Source organism: Drosophila arizonae, chromosome 5, assembly GCF_054131065.1.
Source record: "Drosophila arizonae isolate 15081-1271.41 chromosome 5, UAZ_ARI_1.0, whole genome shotgun sequence".
NCBI lineage: Eukaryota > Metazoa > Arthropoda > Insecta > Diptera > Drosophilidae > Drosophila > Drosophila arizonae.
Window position 1 is genome coordinate 26,000,866 of NC_142925.1, and position 18,921 is coordinate 26,019,786.

General features: G+C 38.2%; 4 protein-coding genes and 1 long non-coding RNA gene across 10 annotated transcripts; 2 read left to right on the forward strand and 3 right to left on the reverse strand.

Annotated features, from left to right (window-relative positions):
- Nucleotides 1–81: 81 nt before the first annotated feature.
- On the reverse strand, nt 82–3,501 carry Tbce (Tubulin-binding cofactor E). 2 transcript variants are annotated; one of them, XM_089471446.1, is made up of 6 exons: nt 3,412–3,501; nt 2,065–2,230; nt 1,532–2,004; nt 1,050–1,473; nt 687–969; nt 82–621 (listed from the first exon to the last, which is right to left on the reverse strand). In XM_089471446.1, exons 2-6 carry the CDS (start codon nt 2,158–2,160, stop codon nt 329–331), a joined length of 1,569 nt encoding a protein of 522 aa, XP_089327572.1. In that variant the 5' UTR covers nt 2,161–2,230; nt 3,412–3,501; the 3' UTR covers nt 82–328. The 2 variants fall into 2 exon arrangements, with proteins under 2 accessions (XP_089327572.1, XP_089327571.1); XM_089471445.1 differs by lacking the exon at nt 3,412–3,501 and adding an exon at nt 2,353–2,475.
- LOC149268871 (uncharacterized) lies at nt 2,452–3,209 on the forward strand. The gene is made up of 2 exons (XR_016270541.1): nt 2,452–2,592; nt 2,652–3,209. It is a non-coding gene; the product is annotated as an uncharacterized LOC149268871 (long non-coding RNA).
- Nucleotides 3,502–3,549: 48 nt separating the features above from the next.
- Dcr-2 (Endoribonuclease Dcr-2) lies at nt 3,550–14,663 on the forward strand. 3 transcript variants are annotated; one of them, XM_089471437.1, is made up of 10 exons: nt 3,550–3,701; nt 3,955–4,064; nt 4,126–4,256; nt 7,558–7,735; nt 8,683–8,999; nt 9,060–9,759; nt 9,996–10,550; nt 10,620–10,794; nt 11,289–12,946; nt 13,011–14,663. In XM_089471437.1, exons 2-10 carry the CDS (start codon nt 4,032–4,034, stop codon nt 14,448–14,450), a joined length of 5,187 nt encoding a protein of 1,728 aa, XP_089327563.1. In that variant the 5' UTR covers nt 3,550–3,701; nt 3,955–4,031; the 3' UTR covers nt 14,451–14,663. The 3 variants fall into 3 exon arrangements, with proteins under 3 accessions (XP_089327563.1, XP_089327564.1, XP_089327565.1); XM_089471439.1 differs by having other exon boundaries at nt 3,565–3,701; nt 3,760–4,064; XM_089471438.1 differs by having other exon boundaries at nt 3,561–4,064.
- A 1,591-nt stretch (nt 14,664–16,254) lies between these two features.
- On the reverse strand, nt 16,255–18,360 carry Rab4 (RAS oncogene family member Rab4). 3 transcript variants are annotated; one of them, XR_016270539.1, is made up of 5 exons: nt 17,903–18,068; nt 17,762–17,842; nt 17,137–17,469; nt 16,783–17,079; nt 16,255–16,546 (listed from the first exon to the last, which is right to left on the reverse strand). XR_016270539.1 is itself a non-coding variant. In XM_089471448.1 (5 exons), the coding sequence occupies exons 2-5, from the start codon at nt 17,916–17,918 to the stop codon at nt 16,868–16,870; spliced, it is 642 nt and encodes a 213-aa protein (XP_089327574.1). In that variant the 5' UTR covers nt 17,919–18,015; nt 18,220–18,360; the 3' UTR covers nt 16,255–16,867. The 3 variants fall into 3 exon arrangements, 2 of the variants coding, with proteins under 2 accessions (XP_089327574.1, XP_089327573.1); XM_089471448.1 differs by adding an exon at nt 18,220–18,360 and having other exon boundaries at nt 16,255–17,079; nt 17,903–18,015; XM_089471447.1 differs by adding an exon at nt 18,095–18,236 and having other exon boundaries at nt 16,255–17,079; nt 17,903–18,015.
- On the reverse strand, nt 18,321–18,901 carry LOC108616795 (uncharacterized). The gene is made up of 2 exons (XM_018012224.2): nt 18,564–18,901; nt 18,321–18,492 (listed from the first exon to the last, which is right to left on the reverse strand). The coding sequence occupies exons 1-2, from the start codon at nt 18,672–18,674 to the stop codon at nt 18,397–18,399; spliced, it is 207 nt and encodes a 68-aa protein (XP_017867713.1). The 5' UTR covers nt 18,675–18,901; the 3' UTR covers nt 18,321–18,396.
- Between the last annotated feature and the right edge of the window lie 20 nt (nt 18,902–18,921).

Sequence of the window (18,921 nt, forward strand, 5' to 3'; positions counted from 1 at the left end):
CTGCTGTATCAGTTCCGTATGCAACTCACATTTCTAGCTATCATTGACAACCATCGATATTTATAGTAATTAAAAATCGGGTTCACTTAATAAATTCATTTTTATTTTGTTAAAAGAAAAAAAGCGGGAATTGGTAAACTTAAATATCTAAAACAAACGTTCGTAATTTTGCATTGCATAGGTCTCAGTAGGTGTCACAGTTAATATGTAAATCAACAAGTTTACGTTATGGTTGCTTTACAGCTAAAATACCACAATTAAATACCAAATTAAGGGTATAGAGAGTTTTGGAGGGTTTTTAAATATTCCATTAAACTAGACTTTTCCACTATTCAAATAAAACTGTATCGTGCTCCTGCACTGAATAGAAATCCAACGTTTTGGCATTGTTTTCTAGGCGTACGACAAGTTCCGGATGTTTGGCATCTATATAGCATAGTTTCGGAATTTCCCCAAGGCGAAAGCGCTTCATAATCAGTCCTTGTAACGTTTGCACCGTTATCATGCGTGGCACCTTCTTTTCCCATACTTCACCTGTCTGCCTATTCTGTATGCGGACTTTAATGAGATTGGATGGCTTGACTTGTATACGCGGCACAAAATCAGCGGGCGACCCATATTCTATGCAAGAAGAGAAGAACTGATTTGAAATCAACTATTACAATTGGTTAGCAATAACAACTTACTATTTACAATCCCCAGATAGGTACGATGCTTCTTGTAGAATTCGCGTAGCGCATCAGCCCCCAATTTGGTCGCCTGTAGCCAGTCCAATGCATATTTCTTCCATATATCATATTCGGCACCTCGTCGCTGCTCAGGTGTTACCTTTGCCTTATTGACGACCTGCAGACCGGCTATGCTGGCCACTGCTTTGGAAAACATTTCATCAAAATTTGACTTCAAATGTGGCGTCTTATTCAAGCGCTTCAATTGTGGCAATTTGTCGAGCTCGTTGAATGCTTCAGTCTAAAAAAATAAAAAATACAAATTGTAAAAACAAAAAAATACAAATTGTGAGAAAAACTTATATTTTAGTTATTACTCACCTCGTTCCATATGGGATTGTGCATCAAGCTGAGCTGCTCCAACGACACAAACATATTTAGTTTTGACTGCGGCTCGCAATCGGGGAGCTGCAACTGCTCAATTCCATTCTCAATTAGATTGAGAACACACAAGGTACTAATGTTGCCCAGCTTGCACACCTGGTCAAAATCCATGAGTTTAGTACGATGCAAATCGAGTTCACGCAGCCTTCGAAAAATTTTTGTGCAGTCAACTTCAGCTAGTTGACTTAACGCGTTTTCCTGTAGGCTCAGCGACTCAATATCCGGCCACAGCTGCGCCGTTTGCACCACATCCTGCCAGTTCGTGAAACCACAATTGCCCAAATTAATATGTTTAAGGTGACGAAATGAGGGAGCCAATTCTACAACTTGTTTATCTGTGGGCAACAGCAAACGATTTGAGCTGCAAAGTAAAGTCATTATTCAAAATTGTTTTCGTTTGTAGAATCAAGGACACGTGCCTCAGATTCAAGCTGCTGAGCAAAGGCAGTTGCTGAGTTATGCTAGCCACAATTTCCCAGTTCCAGATGAGAGTATGGCTTACATTGAGCGTAGTTAGCTGTGAGAGATCCTTCAGGTAACCTGCAGCATTGACTGGTGTCTCGTCCACGCTCACCTCCGAAAGCTGCTCAAACTTGCTTTGCTTGCGCGCGATCTTGTCCATGCCCACAACCTCGAAGAGTGAAGCCTGCATTGAAGCCTGTGCTTCACGTATCAGCGAAGTATCTACATTTTTTGAATCGTAATTGAGATAACGCTCGCGTGCCGCATCTTCAAGCGTGGCACAGGGACCTAACTTTCCCGGTCGTATAAAACTGCCAGCTGTAGGCAATCGCGTTTGAAAATATCGTTTGCCATCGACCATGCCGTTGTGCTTGCCCCTCAGCCCGTCGTCCCACTCGATGCCCAACCAAGTACCACAGTGCCCGTTTACCTGCAATGCATATGAAAACTATCATATATTCTTTGAAATAACATTTATTAACACGCCTACCTCGCCCACGTATTTAACGGTGCCATAATTATTGGCGATTTTGATGCGTGTACCCAGCGGATAAAACAGCTGCGCATCATCTATAACTCCAACCATTGTTGTTTTTGTTTACCCTTCTTACAATGCCTACTTCTGTGTGTGCACGTTCTTTTGCGGTATCTCTTCTCTAAGGCGTGCAAGTTAAAAAAAAATATATATATATATATATATTAATGATACTTCTAAATAAATTTTGCGTAAATTTTACAATAAAATAAAAATTCTTTATTTTGTATAGTATTGACTCACAGTAAACTAGTGCTGCAAAAATATCGGATCGGAATCGTTATAATCGATATTTTCGAATTTTGGCAAAAGATCGATATGGCTTTCTTAGTATCGATATATCGAAAAAATGGTTATTCTTGGCGTTGGTTTTAACTGTGTAAGAAGCGCATTTATTTAATTTTGCTAAATTGTATACAAATTGATTGATTTAATTTAATTGCAATAGAAAGAAAAAAATGGATCAGTTTTTGGGAAGAAAACGTAAGTACAATTGATATATACTATTGGAAAAGCTTGGAATCATAGCTTGTGTGTTTTAGGCGCGGCGAGGGTTGACTCCGATGAAGAAAATAAGACCGTGGGAGCCCCAAAAAAATCCGAAGTGTGGAAATATTTTGAAAAAGGAAAGGATGGTTGTGCGGTGTGCAGAAATTGCTTTAAGGTCTGCAAAACAAGTGGAAATACCAAAAGCCTTAAAAATCACTTAACACGCATGCATCCATCGCTGCAAGAGAGTGAATTGGCACCCAAGTCCGGTAGCATTTTGCACTTCGTAAATAAAAAATATGAGGCAACGTTCTCTGAGAGCGAGAGGATGTTTAGCAAAGCTGGAATGATTGCTAATTCCAGAAGGGCGTCATTAAAACCGGAAACAGTAAACAAACTAATTTTTTTAAATAAAAACCAATGGGTTTTGTTTTAATTTCTTTTTTTTTTTTCAAACTGCCATGGAGGCAATTGTTTTTGTTATTATTATAATATAATTTTAAGGAGCATAGTGAATTTAAGCTTTAATGAATTGCTGTTTTAGGTTTAAGTTAATGAAAAATAATTTGTTATACGACTTTGTTCGGTTGAATAAATTTGTTTTTGTTTGATGCTGTTGCTTTTATTTTAATCTTGAAATGGTTGCCATTTTATCCATTAAGAAGTCATAATTAATATAAATATTATAATAGATTCTAAGCAAGAAAATTAACATTTAAAAGAAGTGTTCGATATATCGTTTTTATCGATCTTTTTCTCTGAAAATATCGCGAATATCGATATTACGGAATATCGATTATTTTGCAGCACTACAGTAAACAGTTACAGGGTTGTTAACACTAGGGCTGCATCACTTTTCCTTGTACCACTAACCAGAGAACACAAAAATATCGCCGACAATCGATTTCAAACGATATTTGTCCCAACTGTTATCATTAGAAGTATTTCATCCTTTAACAGAAACAGTCACACCTTGGATGTGTCTTTGTGCTATCGAATTGCTAAGGATTGTTTTTAATTATTTTATTATTTGTACCCGTTGTAACGCCATTTTTATTTAATAGATATTTAAACAAATCTAAGCATTTGCATATGTAATAAAGGTATATAAAAGAATCATATATATCACACTTAATCATATCTAATGAAAAACCGGCTTAGTATGCATTAAGTGGTAGTATTAGTGAATCAAGTAGCTAACTGTCCGGCAGAAAACGGTACATCCCCAAAATATACGAATAGCTAAATGGTAACAGAGCTGTAGCTCTGCCACATCAGCATTCTACAAACAAACAAAAATATGAAGGAGCGATCCGAAACCGAATCATTTACACTGTGCTTCTATCGCATTTGTAGTTAATTGCATGTGCGCCACTTCAGTGTACGATTTACAATCGAAAAGTGCAGAAGCAACATAAAATCATATTGGAAATATGTCAGAAAATAAGGAGACTGACAAACTTGAGGTAAATAATAATAATTAAAATTCAATTCCTGTGAAACATTTCTGTTTTTAATTTCACTCAGGCACGAAGCTATCAACTGCGACTCGTGGAATACATTGTTAAACGAAATGGCATTATTTACTTGCCCACTGGCTCGGGCAAAACTTACGTGGCCATCCTGGCCCTCAAGCGATTTTCTCAAAATATGGACAAGTGAGTGCAACAACTTAATTATCGAATCGATTTAACTTAAATAAAACTTAAAAATAATATCAGCAGTGCTCTAGTCGGGAGTCTTTGACTAGCAGATACCCCGGACTTCACTTTAAACTGCAGTATCAGGCATTTCATATTACTTTGCATATATTTACACATACAGGCGCACAGAAACACAATGATAATCAAATGCACAGTCGCGCAGTTTACGCTGTAATTGCAGTTGACAGTAAGCAATAATTACATAGGGTCGCCCAATAAGAAAGCAAACATTCCTTCTCGCTTGCATTTGATATGCAACCTGTTGCATACGGCTCATTTCGTAATTACAAATAACAAAAAATTCGGACGTTTGTCTTATTTATGAAAACAAACGGTATCGCTGTTATTTGACTTGAAATTTGCGATTCTTCTAAAAGGTTAATACAAATTACGAAATATCAATAACACATACACCATACAATGTTTATCCATCTATTTAAGTACGGTTAATCGCCAAATATTGAGTTGTAAACAATTTTAGTGTTGATCAGTGTACAAACATACTGTAGAGTGATTTCACTAATAAAACATCCTCATAAGTTTGTTTGGGCTGAAAAATATAGCGAAAATTCTTGAAACGCTTCCGATGAATCATACTTAGTGCATATAAAGCGTATCTTGCAGTCTTGCTTTTTTATGTAAGTTCATACAGAAGCAAATGAAAATACAAAATTAACGAAGTTTTCATGTAAAATAGTTATATTATTTAAATCTATAAAGGAATGTGAGTTTAATTAATTTTTGTTTCAAAGGGCTAGATGTTTTATATATTTAGATTTATACATATAATTTATTTTATTTTATTTTATTTTATTTTTTTTTTTTTTTTTTTTTGTATACCCTGAACCCATAGAAAATGGGAAATCAGGGTATAATGGTTGTGTTAAAAGTATGTAACATGCAGAAGGAGGCGTGACAGACCCCACAAAGTATATATATTCTTGATCAGGGCGACGAGCTGAGTCGATTTAGTCCTGTCCGTATGCTTAAACGCTCCGATCTCAGAAGATTTAAAAGCTTGAGACTTGAAATTTGTTTTCCTAAGTCGGTGTATAACGCGCATATCGAGGTTTGCTTTAAAAAAAATCGATAACTCGTCCCGTTATTTTGTTATCGACTAAAAACATTATCGAAAACCAGTAATAAATTTATATTTGCTACATTTTTAAAGCTAGAGTCTCCAAATTTTAAATGTAGATTTTTGTGTATTTTATTGAATTTCGATTTTCGTCAAAAATTTGTGCTTAGGCTCGCGTGAGTATGTCTTTGCGTGTGTGCATGTAAGAATATTTATTGAAATATCTATTGCTCCAAGGGTTCAGGGGATCTCGTAGTCGAGCAGTCTCGACTAGAGCTTTCTTACTTGTTCTTATTTAAAATATGAAAAAAAAACTGTTTAATATTATTTTTTTTTTTAAATTGTTGATAAATGTGTGCTATTAAATAGTTTTTCACTAAAAAATATAATATTGATAAAAATACTAATATTTATCATATTTATTCTCTATCAAAGTCGCACGTTAGGCCTGTACGCATAGTTTTTCTAGCAAGTGTATATAATAAAAATCAAAAGTGTATAAATTATATATATATGTAATTTGAATGAAATGATACAATAATCATAGCAATAGCTATCGATGATTTTCCAATTTTAATGGGATCATGCCCTGTTTTTTGTTGCGCACTAGACTTGAAAATTGCACTATAAACTCTGGTTGACAGCGTTTGGGCTGTGAATGAGTCTTCTGCAATCGGTATCGCCCGACTGCAACGTTCTTAGCTGTTTTTTTTTTCTTTGAAAATATATACTAAACTATACTGTATACTATAACACTCTTTTTGTAAAATCAATAGACGATGCTAAAAGCAATTTAGTCGCTAAGTCCTGAGTTTCTAGCTTTAAAACTGTAGAAAATTCAGCTTTTCCGATTTTACACGCCCCCAATAGGTGTAGAATAATTTTTGGCCCGTTATTGGAACGGTTCTTAGGTTATGCAATTACAATTTTGATGCTTACACAATAAAAATGTGAAAATAAATAATAGGGCATTTTCGATCTGACAAAGAGGCGTCATTATACTCATTCACGAAAGTGAATTAGTATATTGGTTTTGTGCAATGTCCGTCTTGCTGTCTGTCCGTATGAACGCCGTTTATTTTGGCGCTATTGAAGCTAGAGACTTGAAATTCGGAACACATACTTGGGAATATTTCCGATTTATAAAGTGTTAAAATTTTACTGATCCGCCCACAAGGGGCGTGGCAAACCGCAACAGTTTATATCTCCTAAGTATAATATCTAGAGGCTTCAAATTTGGATAATTAAGTTACTAGTAACCTCCTCTATCGATGACCCAAAAACAATTTTTACGCCTCTTTAGAGGCTGGCATATCGAAAAATACCCTGTAATTTTCACATTTTTTGAGCGTAAGCATTCAAATTTTGCAGTTAGGGTACTGTTAGCTCGCTCTAAGAACTGACCAAAAATGAGGTGTCTACGCCCAGTAGGGTCGTGGCAAATCGCCACGATGAATTTTCTACAATACTTAGCTACTAAATTGCTGATGGGATGTGAATGAGTATGACGCAGTCGATAACGCCCGAATGCAACGCTCTTACTTGTTTTTACCTAATGCAGATTTCCGCTCGCCTCGAATTCTGCAAAGACCATAATAAGTGGAGCGAATACGATTGGAAGGTTTTTGGTCAGATGATAACAAAATAAATCGCTATCAGTCGAAAGGAGTATTAGCAGCACCGCCAACACGAAAAGCAGTAAAAGCATTAAGCCATGAAGCATAGTGGAGGGTGGAATCCTATTTAAATATTTGAAAACCCACCCACACGATTTTGTGGATAGTAGTGCGCATCCTGAGGAAAAAGTCGTGTTTCAGCAGGACAATGGTCTCAAGTACAAAGCGAAAATCGTCAAAAATGTTATATAATGGAAAATTGATAAAAAGTATGCCTAGGCGCATTGCTAAAATGCCAAACGTCTTTAGACAAAAATTTAAATATAGTAAATATTTAAGAAAATTTAAAACGAGCAACAGTGGATACATGGCTCATTTCATGTATCCAGCTCAAAAACTTGACTTTATAAGCAATATGTGAAAAATATGGTTTTTTTTCCCCAGTGAAATATATCTAATGAATCTGAGTCCAAAATTTCAGACCAGATTCATGCATCTTTAAAACTCGCCACTGTAATTGTTTATTATATTGGAAACTATTGTATATATTTACATTTTGCAGATCGATCGAAGAGGGCGGTCAGCGTGCCTTATTCATTTGCAATACCGTTGAGCTGGCTCGACAGCAAGCTATCTGTGTACGAAAACTCACGAACTTCAAAGTCGGATATTATGTCGGAGAGCAGGGCACCGACAATTGGAAAAAAAACAAATGGGACGAGGAAATACATAATCATCAAGTGAGTCTTTCAACACATGATTGTTCTACTAAGGAGTCAAATATTATTCTGCATTAATATGTAAACATTTCTTGTATGCACTCAACAAGCATATAGTGCAAGTATAGATAAGAGCTAAAACAAGTAAGAAGGATCAAGTCGAGACTGCTCGACTAGGAGATACCCTGAACCGTCCAAGCTGATATTCGAATCATTCTGCACTTCTTTTATGCACACATACATACAAATGCATCCACACGCACGCCTAAGCCCGCTCTCTACTAATTATGAAACTATCAGAGCGTGATCAAATGTGTGTAAATTCCAAAGCACAAGTCTCCAAAATATGTAAATTACAAAATTTTCGTATCCATTAAATATACATATATACACAATGAATCTGAAGTCTAATAGGTCTAATAGTATTTAAATTAGGCTGAAACACCTAAATTATTTTATGAATTATTCTCGTTAAAAAAGATATCGAGTTATTGAACAAATATAACATATGTTCTGAGATCTAGGAGTTCATACGGACAGACGGACAGGGCTATATCAGCTCATCGCCCTGATCAAGGATGTATATACTTTATGGGGTCTGCGATGCTTCCTTCTACTTACTTTTCACAAAACCATTATACCCTGATTTCCCATTTTCAATGGGTTCAGGGTATACAAATTTGCAAGAAACCAATGCTGAGCCTTAAAAGTAAGTTTGGAACTCAGAAGAATCAAGAGTAATAAAAGCTGAGAACCAGTTACCATCAGTTACAAAGGTACATGATTTCATGGTGGTAATGGAGATCACCGTTATTGAAAATAGGAATTTTGACTATATGATAAATGAGTAAGCAAATTGAAATAAATAGAATCTTTACAGTTAGAAGCTTAAAATTCAACCACCATTATTGAAAATAGGAATTTTGACTATATGATAATACGATGAGTAAGCAAATCTCTCATTTCAGGTATTAGTAGGCACTGCTCAGGTCATACTCAATTTGATCAGCGAAAATTACATGTCACTGACTTCGGTGAGCATTGCGATTCTAGACGAATGCCACCATGGCACTGGCAAACACCCATACCACGAGTTTATGAAGCTTGTTCAAATGCAAATGGAATCAGGTATAAAAAAACTGCCCCGCATCGTAGGTCTGACTGGCGTCCTGATTAAAGGTAACGAAATCAAGGAGGTAGCCAAAAGGTTAAAAGAGCTGGAAACCACATATTGTGGGAACATTGTCACCGTCTCTGACACCAAGGAATTGGAGAACGTAATGCTGTGAGCATGCACATATAAAAAGATTATTAAATATTAACTTATTCTTTGCATGCTTCCCAGTCACTCGACAAAACCGCGCGAATCCATAATGACCTATAAATCAGAAGTTCAAACATTTGGAAAAATTGAAGAAATCAGGCAACGCATCAGCAACTACTTTTATACGCTGGAACTCCAAGACATTGGGAATCAGCCTGTGCGTATGAGCAAGGGGATGCGAATGCAGCGCGAACCGAACAAAAAGAGCGCCATTAAACTACTAATTAATGACTTTCTATACCAACTGGATAACTACGGCATCTATGCGGGATCCATAGCAATCGTTTCCTTGATAGTGGAGTTTGAAATAAAGCGGCGACAGGCTGAGACACTCAGTTTGCGTAATATGTATCGTTCAGCCATCACGCTTTGTGAGAGTGTGCGCCACATGTTGGTTTCCAAACTACGCGACCTGTTGGACGACGATCAAATGTCCGACGACATAATAAATACAGAAGAAGTGATCATGAACTTCTCCACGCCGAAAGTACAATTGTTTTTGCAGTATCTGAAGCAAACCTTTGCCAACAAGCAGCCCAAAGATATTTGCTGTCTGGTATTTGTAGAGCGTCGCTATACGTGCAAGTGTATCTATGGACTGCTGCTTAACTATATTGCAGCCACGCCCGAGCTACGAAACGTGCTCTTTCCACAATTTATGGTTGGGCGCAGTGGTATTTATCATGATTTCGACAAACTCGAACGTCGCTGGCTAAAATCGGTAAGTAATTAAACCGATTGATTCTCAATTACGAAATACAATTCTTGATTTCTTACGCGTTAGTTGAAACAAAATTTTACCATGTTATTGTTATTCCTAACCTATTATTAGTTGTGAGACTGCTGAAAAGCAACGTCCGACTGTGCGATTTTCTAGTGTATGTTCCAATGATGTGGCGGGCTCGGGCAATATCATAATTTCAGGTTTTTATTTAAGACATATTTTGTTGCTCTCAGGCAATTCAAGAGTTTCGGGATGGTGAGGCAAACATAATGATATGTTCCAGCGTTCTGGAGGAAGGCATAGATGTACAAGCCTGCAACTATGTAATCATATTGGATCCGATAAAGACGTTCAATATGTATGTGCAAACCAAAGGACGTGCGCGCTCAAAGGAAGCATCATTTATGATCATCTCGTCGGATCTTGAGAAGCAAAAGACGTCGACTCAAATACTGCAGTATCGAAAGGCACACGCCGACATCGGTGAATATTTGAAAGATCGTGTGCTAGAGCGTACAGATCCTCAACTGAACGATATCAACGAGCACTTCCAGGATGATATTCCGCCGTTCATCAACGGAAGTGGTGCCGTGTTGCTGGCCAGCAGTGCCCTAGCCCTAGTACATCGCTATTGCCAACATATGCCGTCGGATGCCTTTGGCATTGTTCTGCCCTGGTTCAAGCTACTCGAGCAAGAGGAACGAAAGGCATTTACCAAAGATTGGGCGCAAAAATATGTTGTGTCCCTAACTTTGCCACTTAACTCAGCGTTACGCGAAACAATCTATGTAAGCGATCACAATTATGGTTTTCTTCGATCCTCGATCATTATGATCTATTGTCCCATTCATTTACAGAGCGATGCCATGCCCTGCTCGCGCCTGGCTAAGATTTCAGCGGCATTTAAGACCTGTGTCAAACTCTACCAGTTGGGTGAACTTAATGAGCGCTTTTTGCCCACAACAGCAATCGAACGCGTTGCCGAGATCGCCAATATTCACTTTGAGCACTGGAAGAACTACGGCGACAATGGTGTGTATTGATCTCTATTCCAAATGCGTATGAGTGGAATTCATGATTTTAACTTGACGACTCCTTATTCAAATTCAATAATCCAAGAGAACCTGCAAGAATATTGCCTATACGGTACAAAGCAGTTGAATATTGATGAATCTAGCTATTAAACATTTGAAGATATGGTTATACGGATTTGCACTAAAATAATAACATTTGGACACATAATTTATGCTTAAGCAGATGTAAAATTTTCATACTTACGCTCATGCAACACCCCCAATGAACATTCAAATTATTTTTAAGCATTCGAAGTATCACATCAATAGCGACGATATGATTTGCGCTCATACAGATAAGCGGGTATTCCGCAAAACCACGCAAAACTGATCCAGAAGCAAGGCTATAATTATAGTTTTTCAACATTGAATATACATCGTATACGTATACCATATACATATGCATATATATGTTCGTATACTATTACGCTCGTACATTTTGTTTATTTGCAGTTACCTTTAAACGTTCAGATCGCGAACAGATCAACAGCAACATGAAAACATATGCCACAAAATATCCAGAAGAATTGAACGATGCGATGCCGCAAGTGGGAGTTACGTGCTATGCATATGAGATTAGTGTGGAGCCACACTACGATCGCAATGATTACACGAGTCATATTTACGATTCGCTGCAGACGCGTCGAAACTACGCTCTGCTGCTGACGAAGCGGTTGCCCCGCATGGCCGAGATGCCGCTCTTCAGCCACCAGGGCAAGATGCATGCGCATGTGGCCGAACAGCCGCGGACGGTGGTCATACAGACGGAGGAGCAGTTGGCACAGCTGCAACATTTTCATGTGATGATCTTTCGAGATATCCTACGCATTTGGCAGCCATTTTTCGTGTTCGATGGCCATAGTAATGAGAACTCTTTCCTCGTGGTGCCGCTGTCAGCAACACCTGGCGTAGACATCGATTGGCCACTGGTGCAACAATTCCAACGGTTGCCCAAAGCTCACTCTAGGAGTCTGGCCGAGCGCCAGCAATTACCGCCACCTAATCCAGAGGACTATGAGGGCACGATAGTGACGCAATGGTATGCCAATTATGATGAGAAACGTATGCTGGTTACCAAAGTCCACACAGACCTGACGCCCCTAAGCATGATGGAGGAAAAACATCAAGACAAGACCTACTACGAATTCACCATGTCAAAGTACCGCAACTACATAGGCGATGTAGTCCACAAGCAGCAGTTCTTGATCGAGGTGCGAGAACTGTCCGATCAGCTGAATTTTTATGTGCAGCAACGCGTTAAATCCTCGGCACAGAGTAAAGCGCGTGCCAAAGTGGTGCTCATTCCTGAGCTGTGCTTTAATTTCGGTTTTCCTGGCGACCTGTGGGTGAAGCTGCTTTTCCTGCCTAGTATATTGCGACGTCTGCACTACATGCTGCATGCCGAGACTCTGCGTGTTCGGATTAATAAATATCTTGGCTTGGATAAAATGCCTCAGAACGGAGTGGATTACAGGCCGCGACCCTTGGAGATTGACTGGTCGCTCCGTCGGAATGTCGATCACCAAGGCAATGCGATGCATGCTGATGATTACGAAGAGCCGCGTCCGCTGCTCGAGCCTCTGCCAACCAAGGGAGTCGAGATGGCGATGGAAAAGCTGGAGATAACCGACCTAGAAGTGCCTTGGCAGCAGTATATGGAACCGCGCGACATTGAACGCAACGTCATGTCCACCTATCCTGTAGAGCTTTCATATTTTTACAATTTCACCAATGGAAAGTATAATAGCTTCGAAAGTATGGAGTACGAGGACAAGGAGCTCTGGACCCAGTTGCAATTCAAAATGCCCGAGGGCAATATATATAGCAGTCAATCGCGTTCTAATAAGCTACCTGCCATAATGCCCTCCAGCTCGGATAATGGAAAGCCTGTCGAACGTGTGGAGTTATCAGTGCTGCAACACAGCATTTCTAATGATCATATTGCTCCGGCAGAACAGGGCGAATACCTGGCAGCCATCACATATGCTGGCAGTGTCGACGTCTTCGATATGGAGCGCTTCGAACTTCTCGGCGATTGTTTTCTCAAACTCAGCGCCACCCTCTATTTGGCTAACAGATATCCGGACTGGAATGAGGGCATCCTGACACAGGTACGTATATAACATTAATATTCATTGAAACGATTATGTGCATTTATATTTATTATTGTTTCAGGTGAAATCGACGCTGGTTTCTAATCGTAATCTGTTATACTGCCTCAGCGAAACGGACATACCCCAACGCATCTGCAGCACGCTCTTCACACCGAAGTACTCATGGCTGCCGCCCAGTGTGTCCTTGCCTCAGAATGTGAAGGCTCTTTGGAAGGAGAATCCTGGCGTGGCAGCGCTGGTAGGTCCGCACAATTTGCGCAATTTATCCATCAGCGAGGAGGAGCTGTTCGGCGATGGCAATTGTGGAAAGCAATCGTTTATTAATTTTGTCAACGGCTGTCAAGCCAATCGGCAATCTCATCATGCGGGCTTGGACTACAGCAACGAAATTAACTTCTGCCTGGGACAGGTGCAGATGCCCGATAAACTGATCGCCGACACCTTGGAGGCGATATTAGGCGTGGTTGTGAAAAACTATGGACTGCATCACGGCTTCCGTATGCTGGAATATTTTGGCATCTGCAAGCCAGACATTGGCAAGCCACTCACACAGTTACTAGATCTGCAGCTAGGTGGCTCGCGGATGCGCACTAATATCTCGCAGCATGAGGTGGATGGTTTCTTGATCAATCATAAGTACTTGGAGCAAAATTTGGGTTACACTTTCTGCGATCGGGCTTATCTGCTGCAAGCCCTAACACATCCCTCAAATCCCACAAACCGTTTGACGGGTTGCTACCAGGAGCTGGAATTTATAGGCGATGCCATCTTGGATTTCCTAATCTCAGCTTACATATTTGAGCACAAAACTCGTATGACCCCTGGTCAGTTGACAGATCTGCGCTCGGCTCTGGTTAACAATACGACTCTGGCTTGCATTTGTGTGCGCCATCGATTCCATTTCTTCATTCTGGCAGAGAATGCTCTACTCTCTGAATCCATTCAAAATTTCGTGCAGTTCCAGGAGACGCAGAATCATCGCGTTACTAACCATGTACGCATTCTCATGGAGGAGAAAGATGTGCAGCCAGAGCCTCTTGACTCCGATGAAGAATTAGAAATGGCGGAGCTGGCGGCGAATCAAGCCAAACCTGCAATCAGAGAAGCCGATGCTCCGAAAGTAGGCGAGTTTAACATTTCGCATAACGTCGATGTGCCCAAGGCCTTGGGTGATGTTCTGGAGGCACTTATAGCTGCCGTTTACCTAGACTGTCGCGACTTGAACACCACCTGGCAAGTGGTCTACAAACTGTTTGAGCCCGAGCTACTCGAATTCTCGCGTAATGTACCACTCAATCCGATCCGTCAACTCTTTGAGCACAAGCTGGCAAAGCCCACCTTTAGCTCGCCTGTCATGGACAATAACCAAGTGATGGTCACCTGTCAATTCATCTGCATGGACAAGACCATCAAAGTCTATGGCTTTGGCAACAACGGCAAGCAGGCCAAGTTGTCAGCTGCAAAGCATGCACTCCAAAAACTGGCCAAGTGCGAGGCATAGACCCTTTCTAAAATTTCATTTCCATTTCAAGTTTTTTCTTTATTTTTTATAATTTTGAAATTTCTAAAAAGTACTCGTAGTATGCGTTGAATGAGAATATAAAATGTGATGTTATTTCAATGTTATTTCTAATATATAAAATATATTTTTATACATTTTTAGGTATACAAGACACTGTATATTTAATGCAATAAAAAAACTATCTTTTAACAATGCTTCATCCTACTGTCTGTGTGAAAATACAATAAATGTAATATTTCTCTAAACGTTGGGCTCGCGAAAGAAAGATGTTGCTAGATCTGACAGAGAGAAAATTTAGAGAATAATTGGAAAGAAACTAGATTATTTAATAGTGTTCTGCCCGTTGCTATTAAGGACCAAGCTAAGGAAAAAATGGGCCTTCTTATCCCTTATCCCATTGAAAATGGGTAATCAGGGTATAAAGGCTTTGTTAAATGTATGTAACAAGCAGAAGAATACGTGGCCGGGTCGATTATATTTTTATACCCTGAACCCATTGAAAATGGGAAACCAGGGTATAATGGTTTTGTGAAAAGTATGTAACAGGCAGAAGAAATCATCGCAGACCCCATAAAGTATTTATATTCTTGATCAGGACGACGAGCTGAGTCGATATAGCCCTGTCCGTCCATCCGTATGAGCAAAAGGATCTCAGAAGATATAAGAGCTAGAGAGCTGAAATTTGGCATGCATACTCGTGTATACCATAGGCAGTAAAAGTTTATCATATTTTTTCGATAACTCATCCGATAACTTTTTTATCGAGAATAATCGAAAAATTGATTTTGTTTTTTTAGCCTATTTTGAACATTTTTAGACAGACGGACGGACAGCAAGACGGACATTGTACAAACCCAATATACTAATTCACTTTCGTGAATGAGTATAAATCGATCAGTCTCGACTGGAGCCTTTTTACTTGTTTTTGTGTGTGTTCGTGTATATCACGTTTCAGAGGATCTCGTAATCGAGCAATCTCAACTAGAGCTTCGTTACTTGTTTTTATATGATCATTCGATAGTAACCAAATTTATATATATCAGATAATTTATATATATCAGATAAAACTGTATCTGAAATTTTGAAATTTTGTACGTCAGCTAATGTTATGATTCTATAAAGTCTAAAGGCAAAAATTAATGTATACGCACATTAGGGGCATGGCAAATCGGACCCGAAGATATAGTGATTTTTTAAATTCTGCTATTTTTTAGACCCTATTGATGCCAGAGACCTCAAATTTTGTGTATATACTCGGGCTGACCACCCAAGACCAAAAAGTTTTGTCGGGTATACATATGTCCGCCCACAGGGAGCGTGGCAAACCGCAAAAGTTTATATCTCCTAAAGTACGCCTCTTTACGTTAATAAGGTAAAAGGTCGAAGAATTACAGTCTCATTAATACAGAAACTAATATTTTTAAATTTTACATCCGAATTGAACCGACATAACAGATATTGTTTTGATTACATAGTTTTTCCAAACTGCCACAAGAGTCTGTCGACTATCTAATGGAAGATTTTTTATCAATGTAAACATTTAAATGAAAGTATTGTTGAAATTTCTATTACTTTCGTTGTGTTTTTCATGAATATGAAATGTTTGTTACAATATTTTTACGTGTATTGTCTATTACGGTATAAAAAGCAATTCTAAAATAATTTTGGTTTATTTTTGTCCTAAATGTTCATTCGAACACTGCTATCCACATTAGAATATTTGACGAACACAACATTTTCGTGTAACAAATTGGAGTGTGGAAGCCCCGCTAAATCTGATATATTATTAGTTTTTAAAAATTATTATACTTTTTATTTACGCGTGCACAATTCATTTAAAGTTCTTTACAATTTTTTATTTACAAAATGCTGGGCGCATATAATGATAACTATCAATGCACGGGGTTTTTGTATTCGCAAATGATGCAGGCCCGTATCTAGAGGTTCGTTGCACGATTCCAGTTATTAATGGTTGTTGTTGTTGTTGTTACTATTGGGGCCCGCCACTTGTTTTGCAATTATTGAAGTGCTTACAGTTTACATACATATAGTATACGTTAACACTTTAAAAGAAACTGGTACAAATAGTTCAGCAATGAAGGTGAGAAGTCAATTAATCAAAAAAAAAAAAAAAAAAAAAAAAAAACAACGAATTAATATTTTGGAATGCCACAAATTGCACTGCGCAGATACGGTTAAACATTTTTTTTAACAATTGAGGAAAAATACATTACATACACATATATTAAAACTAAGGCTAATGCGGCTTCGTATCAAGTAGTTAGAGATTAAATGAGATTAATTTGCTCACCTAAACTAATACACAGATATTGTTCAAGTGAATGACCTACAACTTGGGTTAAACTCTCCTCTTTGCATCATCTATAATCTATCATCTACACCCGACAGGTGCAGTCGGGTTTGTTAATACTGCGTTGTCTTGTTTGTAGATTACGCAGCGCAGCTCCGCCATACTGAATGCCGCTACCAATACGTTCAGGGTCCAATTCGCCCGTCTCTATCTTGGCCAATATTGTCTTTGAACACTTTAGAAATGCCTCCTCCACATTCTCACCTGTCTTGGCGCTCGTCTCCAGGAATATAAGCTCTGAAATATACAAATCATTTATTAGTATTGATTCATGGTTAGTCATGATTACCAAACCATTTTCCTGCGCAAATGTGCTCGCCTCTAGGAAAGTGACATCACGTGCCTCCTCCAGATCCTTCTTGTTGCCCACTAGTAATATAACTATGTTTGGACTGGCCAATGTTCGAGCATCGTTTAACCAATTAGTCAAGGCATTGAACGAATCCCGCGACGTGCTATCATACACCAAAAGAGCGCCAGCGGCGCCACGATAATACGAACGGGTCACTGAACGGAATCGTTCTTGCCCAGCTGTATCCCATATTTGAAGCTTCACCGATTTCCCACCCACATTAACAATCCTCGACCCAAACTCAACGCCAATCGTATGGGAGCTGTCGTCTTTAACTGGATAGATAAAGAAAACATACATAACATGTATATAAACTGTGATCACGTAAATTTAACACTTGTTTACAGGAATTAGAGGCATGTGTTGCACTATGCATTTTCATACAAATTTAATATAAAATTGGGATTCACATCGATATATTGGTAAAATAATGTATGCTAAATATGTATATTCATCGTTTTAGACATATATATATGTAAATGTATATACATATGTATAACGATGAACTGAAGTGTTCGTCATTTTCCCTGTCTATTTACCACCCAGTCTTCCCAATCATCAACTTACATTTACTTTCGATAAAATGATGCAAGAGACAACTTTTGCCGCTGCCCGCGCTGCCGATTATGAGAAACTTAAATAGGTAATCTGCAAGCAAACAAATTTAATTACTAATTAATGCAGGATAATGCTATAAGCAATACAAACCGTATGTTTCAGACATGTTATTTATTTTTGCGTCGTTATTTCTTTTTTGCTATGTTTGTGCTTAGCCTTTACAACTGCGCGATTTTTAGTCTTGAATTACGCCTCCAGTGTTGCTGTAAGAGGTCAGAAATTGAAAATTGATCGCTTTAAAAATGATTGCATTGTTTTTAACTAGAAAGTGTTATTGTTCACCTGCTGTACATCCACATTCATATAAACATACATACATACATATGCACACATGAAAGTGACTCATGAACTGCATTTGAGCTGAACTTGTTAGTTCTTGATTTAGTTCAGTGGCCAAAGTATTTTACCTTTTTAAAAGAACTATCTGCTTAATATTTTAATTTTAGAGTTAGTGGTTAGTGGTTAGAAGTATATGATTTTTCTTTTCACGGACACAAGTAAATGATCATTATAGTATTACATCCATTTATTATTAATACAGTTTTCGCTGGATAAATTTATTATATTTTGTTTTATTTCATTTCCTACGTATCCTTTTTCTCTTCTGTATAGTTTTGGTAACAATTGATAGGATCTTTTGCAATGTAAACCGAATATGCTGTCTTGCTACGTTCGAAATTCTGAAAATACAAAAATTTACAGTGATCACTGGAATTCTCAGCTGATAACATCTTAAATTGGGATAGCTTACTTTAATATCACCGGTTATCAATATCCACAAGTAAATAAATACGGCTGGCATCAAGCTAGTGAGCACAACCAGTTCAAATTGATTGAGCTCACCAAAAATAGCAATATTCATTTTAATAAGGTAAATATAAAATGAATTACAATGCAAATGCAAAACTGCAAACGATGACAAATTGTTGATATTCACGTAGTCCACTTGAAAGGGTTGCCAATGTTTCTGTTCATTTGAAAGATCCTAATATATGGAAAAAAAGTAACTAATATCAATAACATAGTGTTAGTATTTTTAGTTTTTAAACACGTTTTTTCTGTATTTGCATTTTGATAGAGCTTCTATTATTTAATTTGGCTTTAATTCG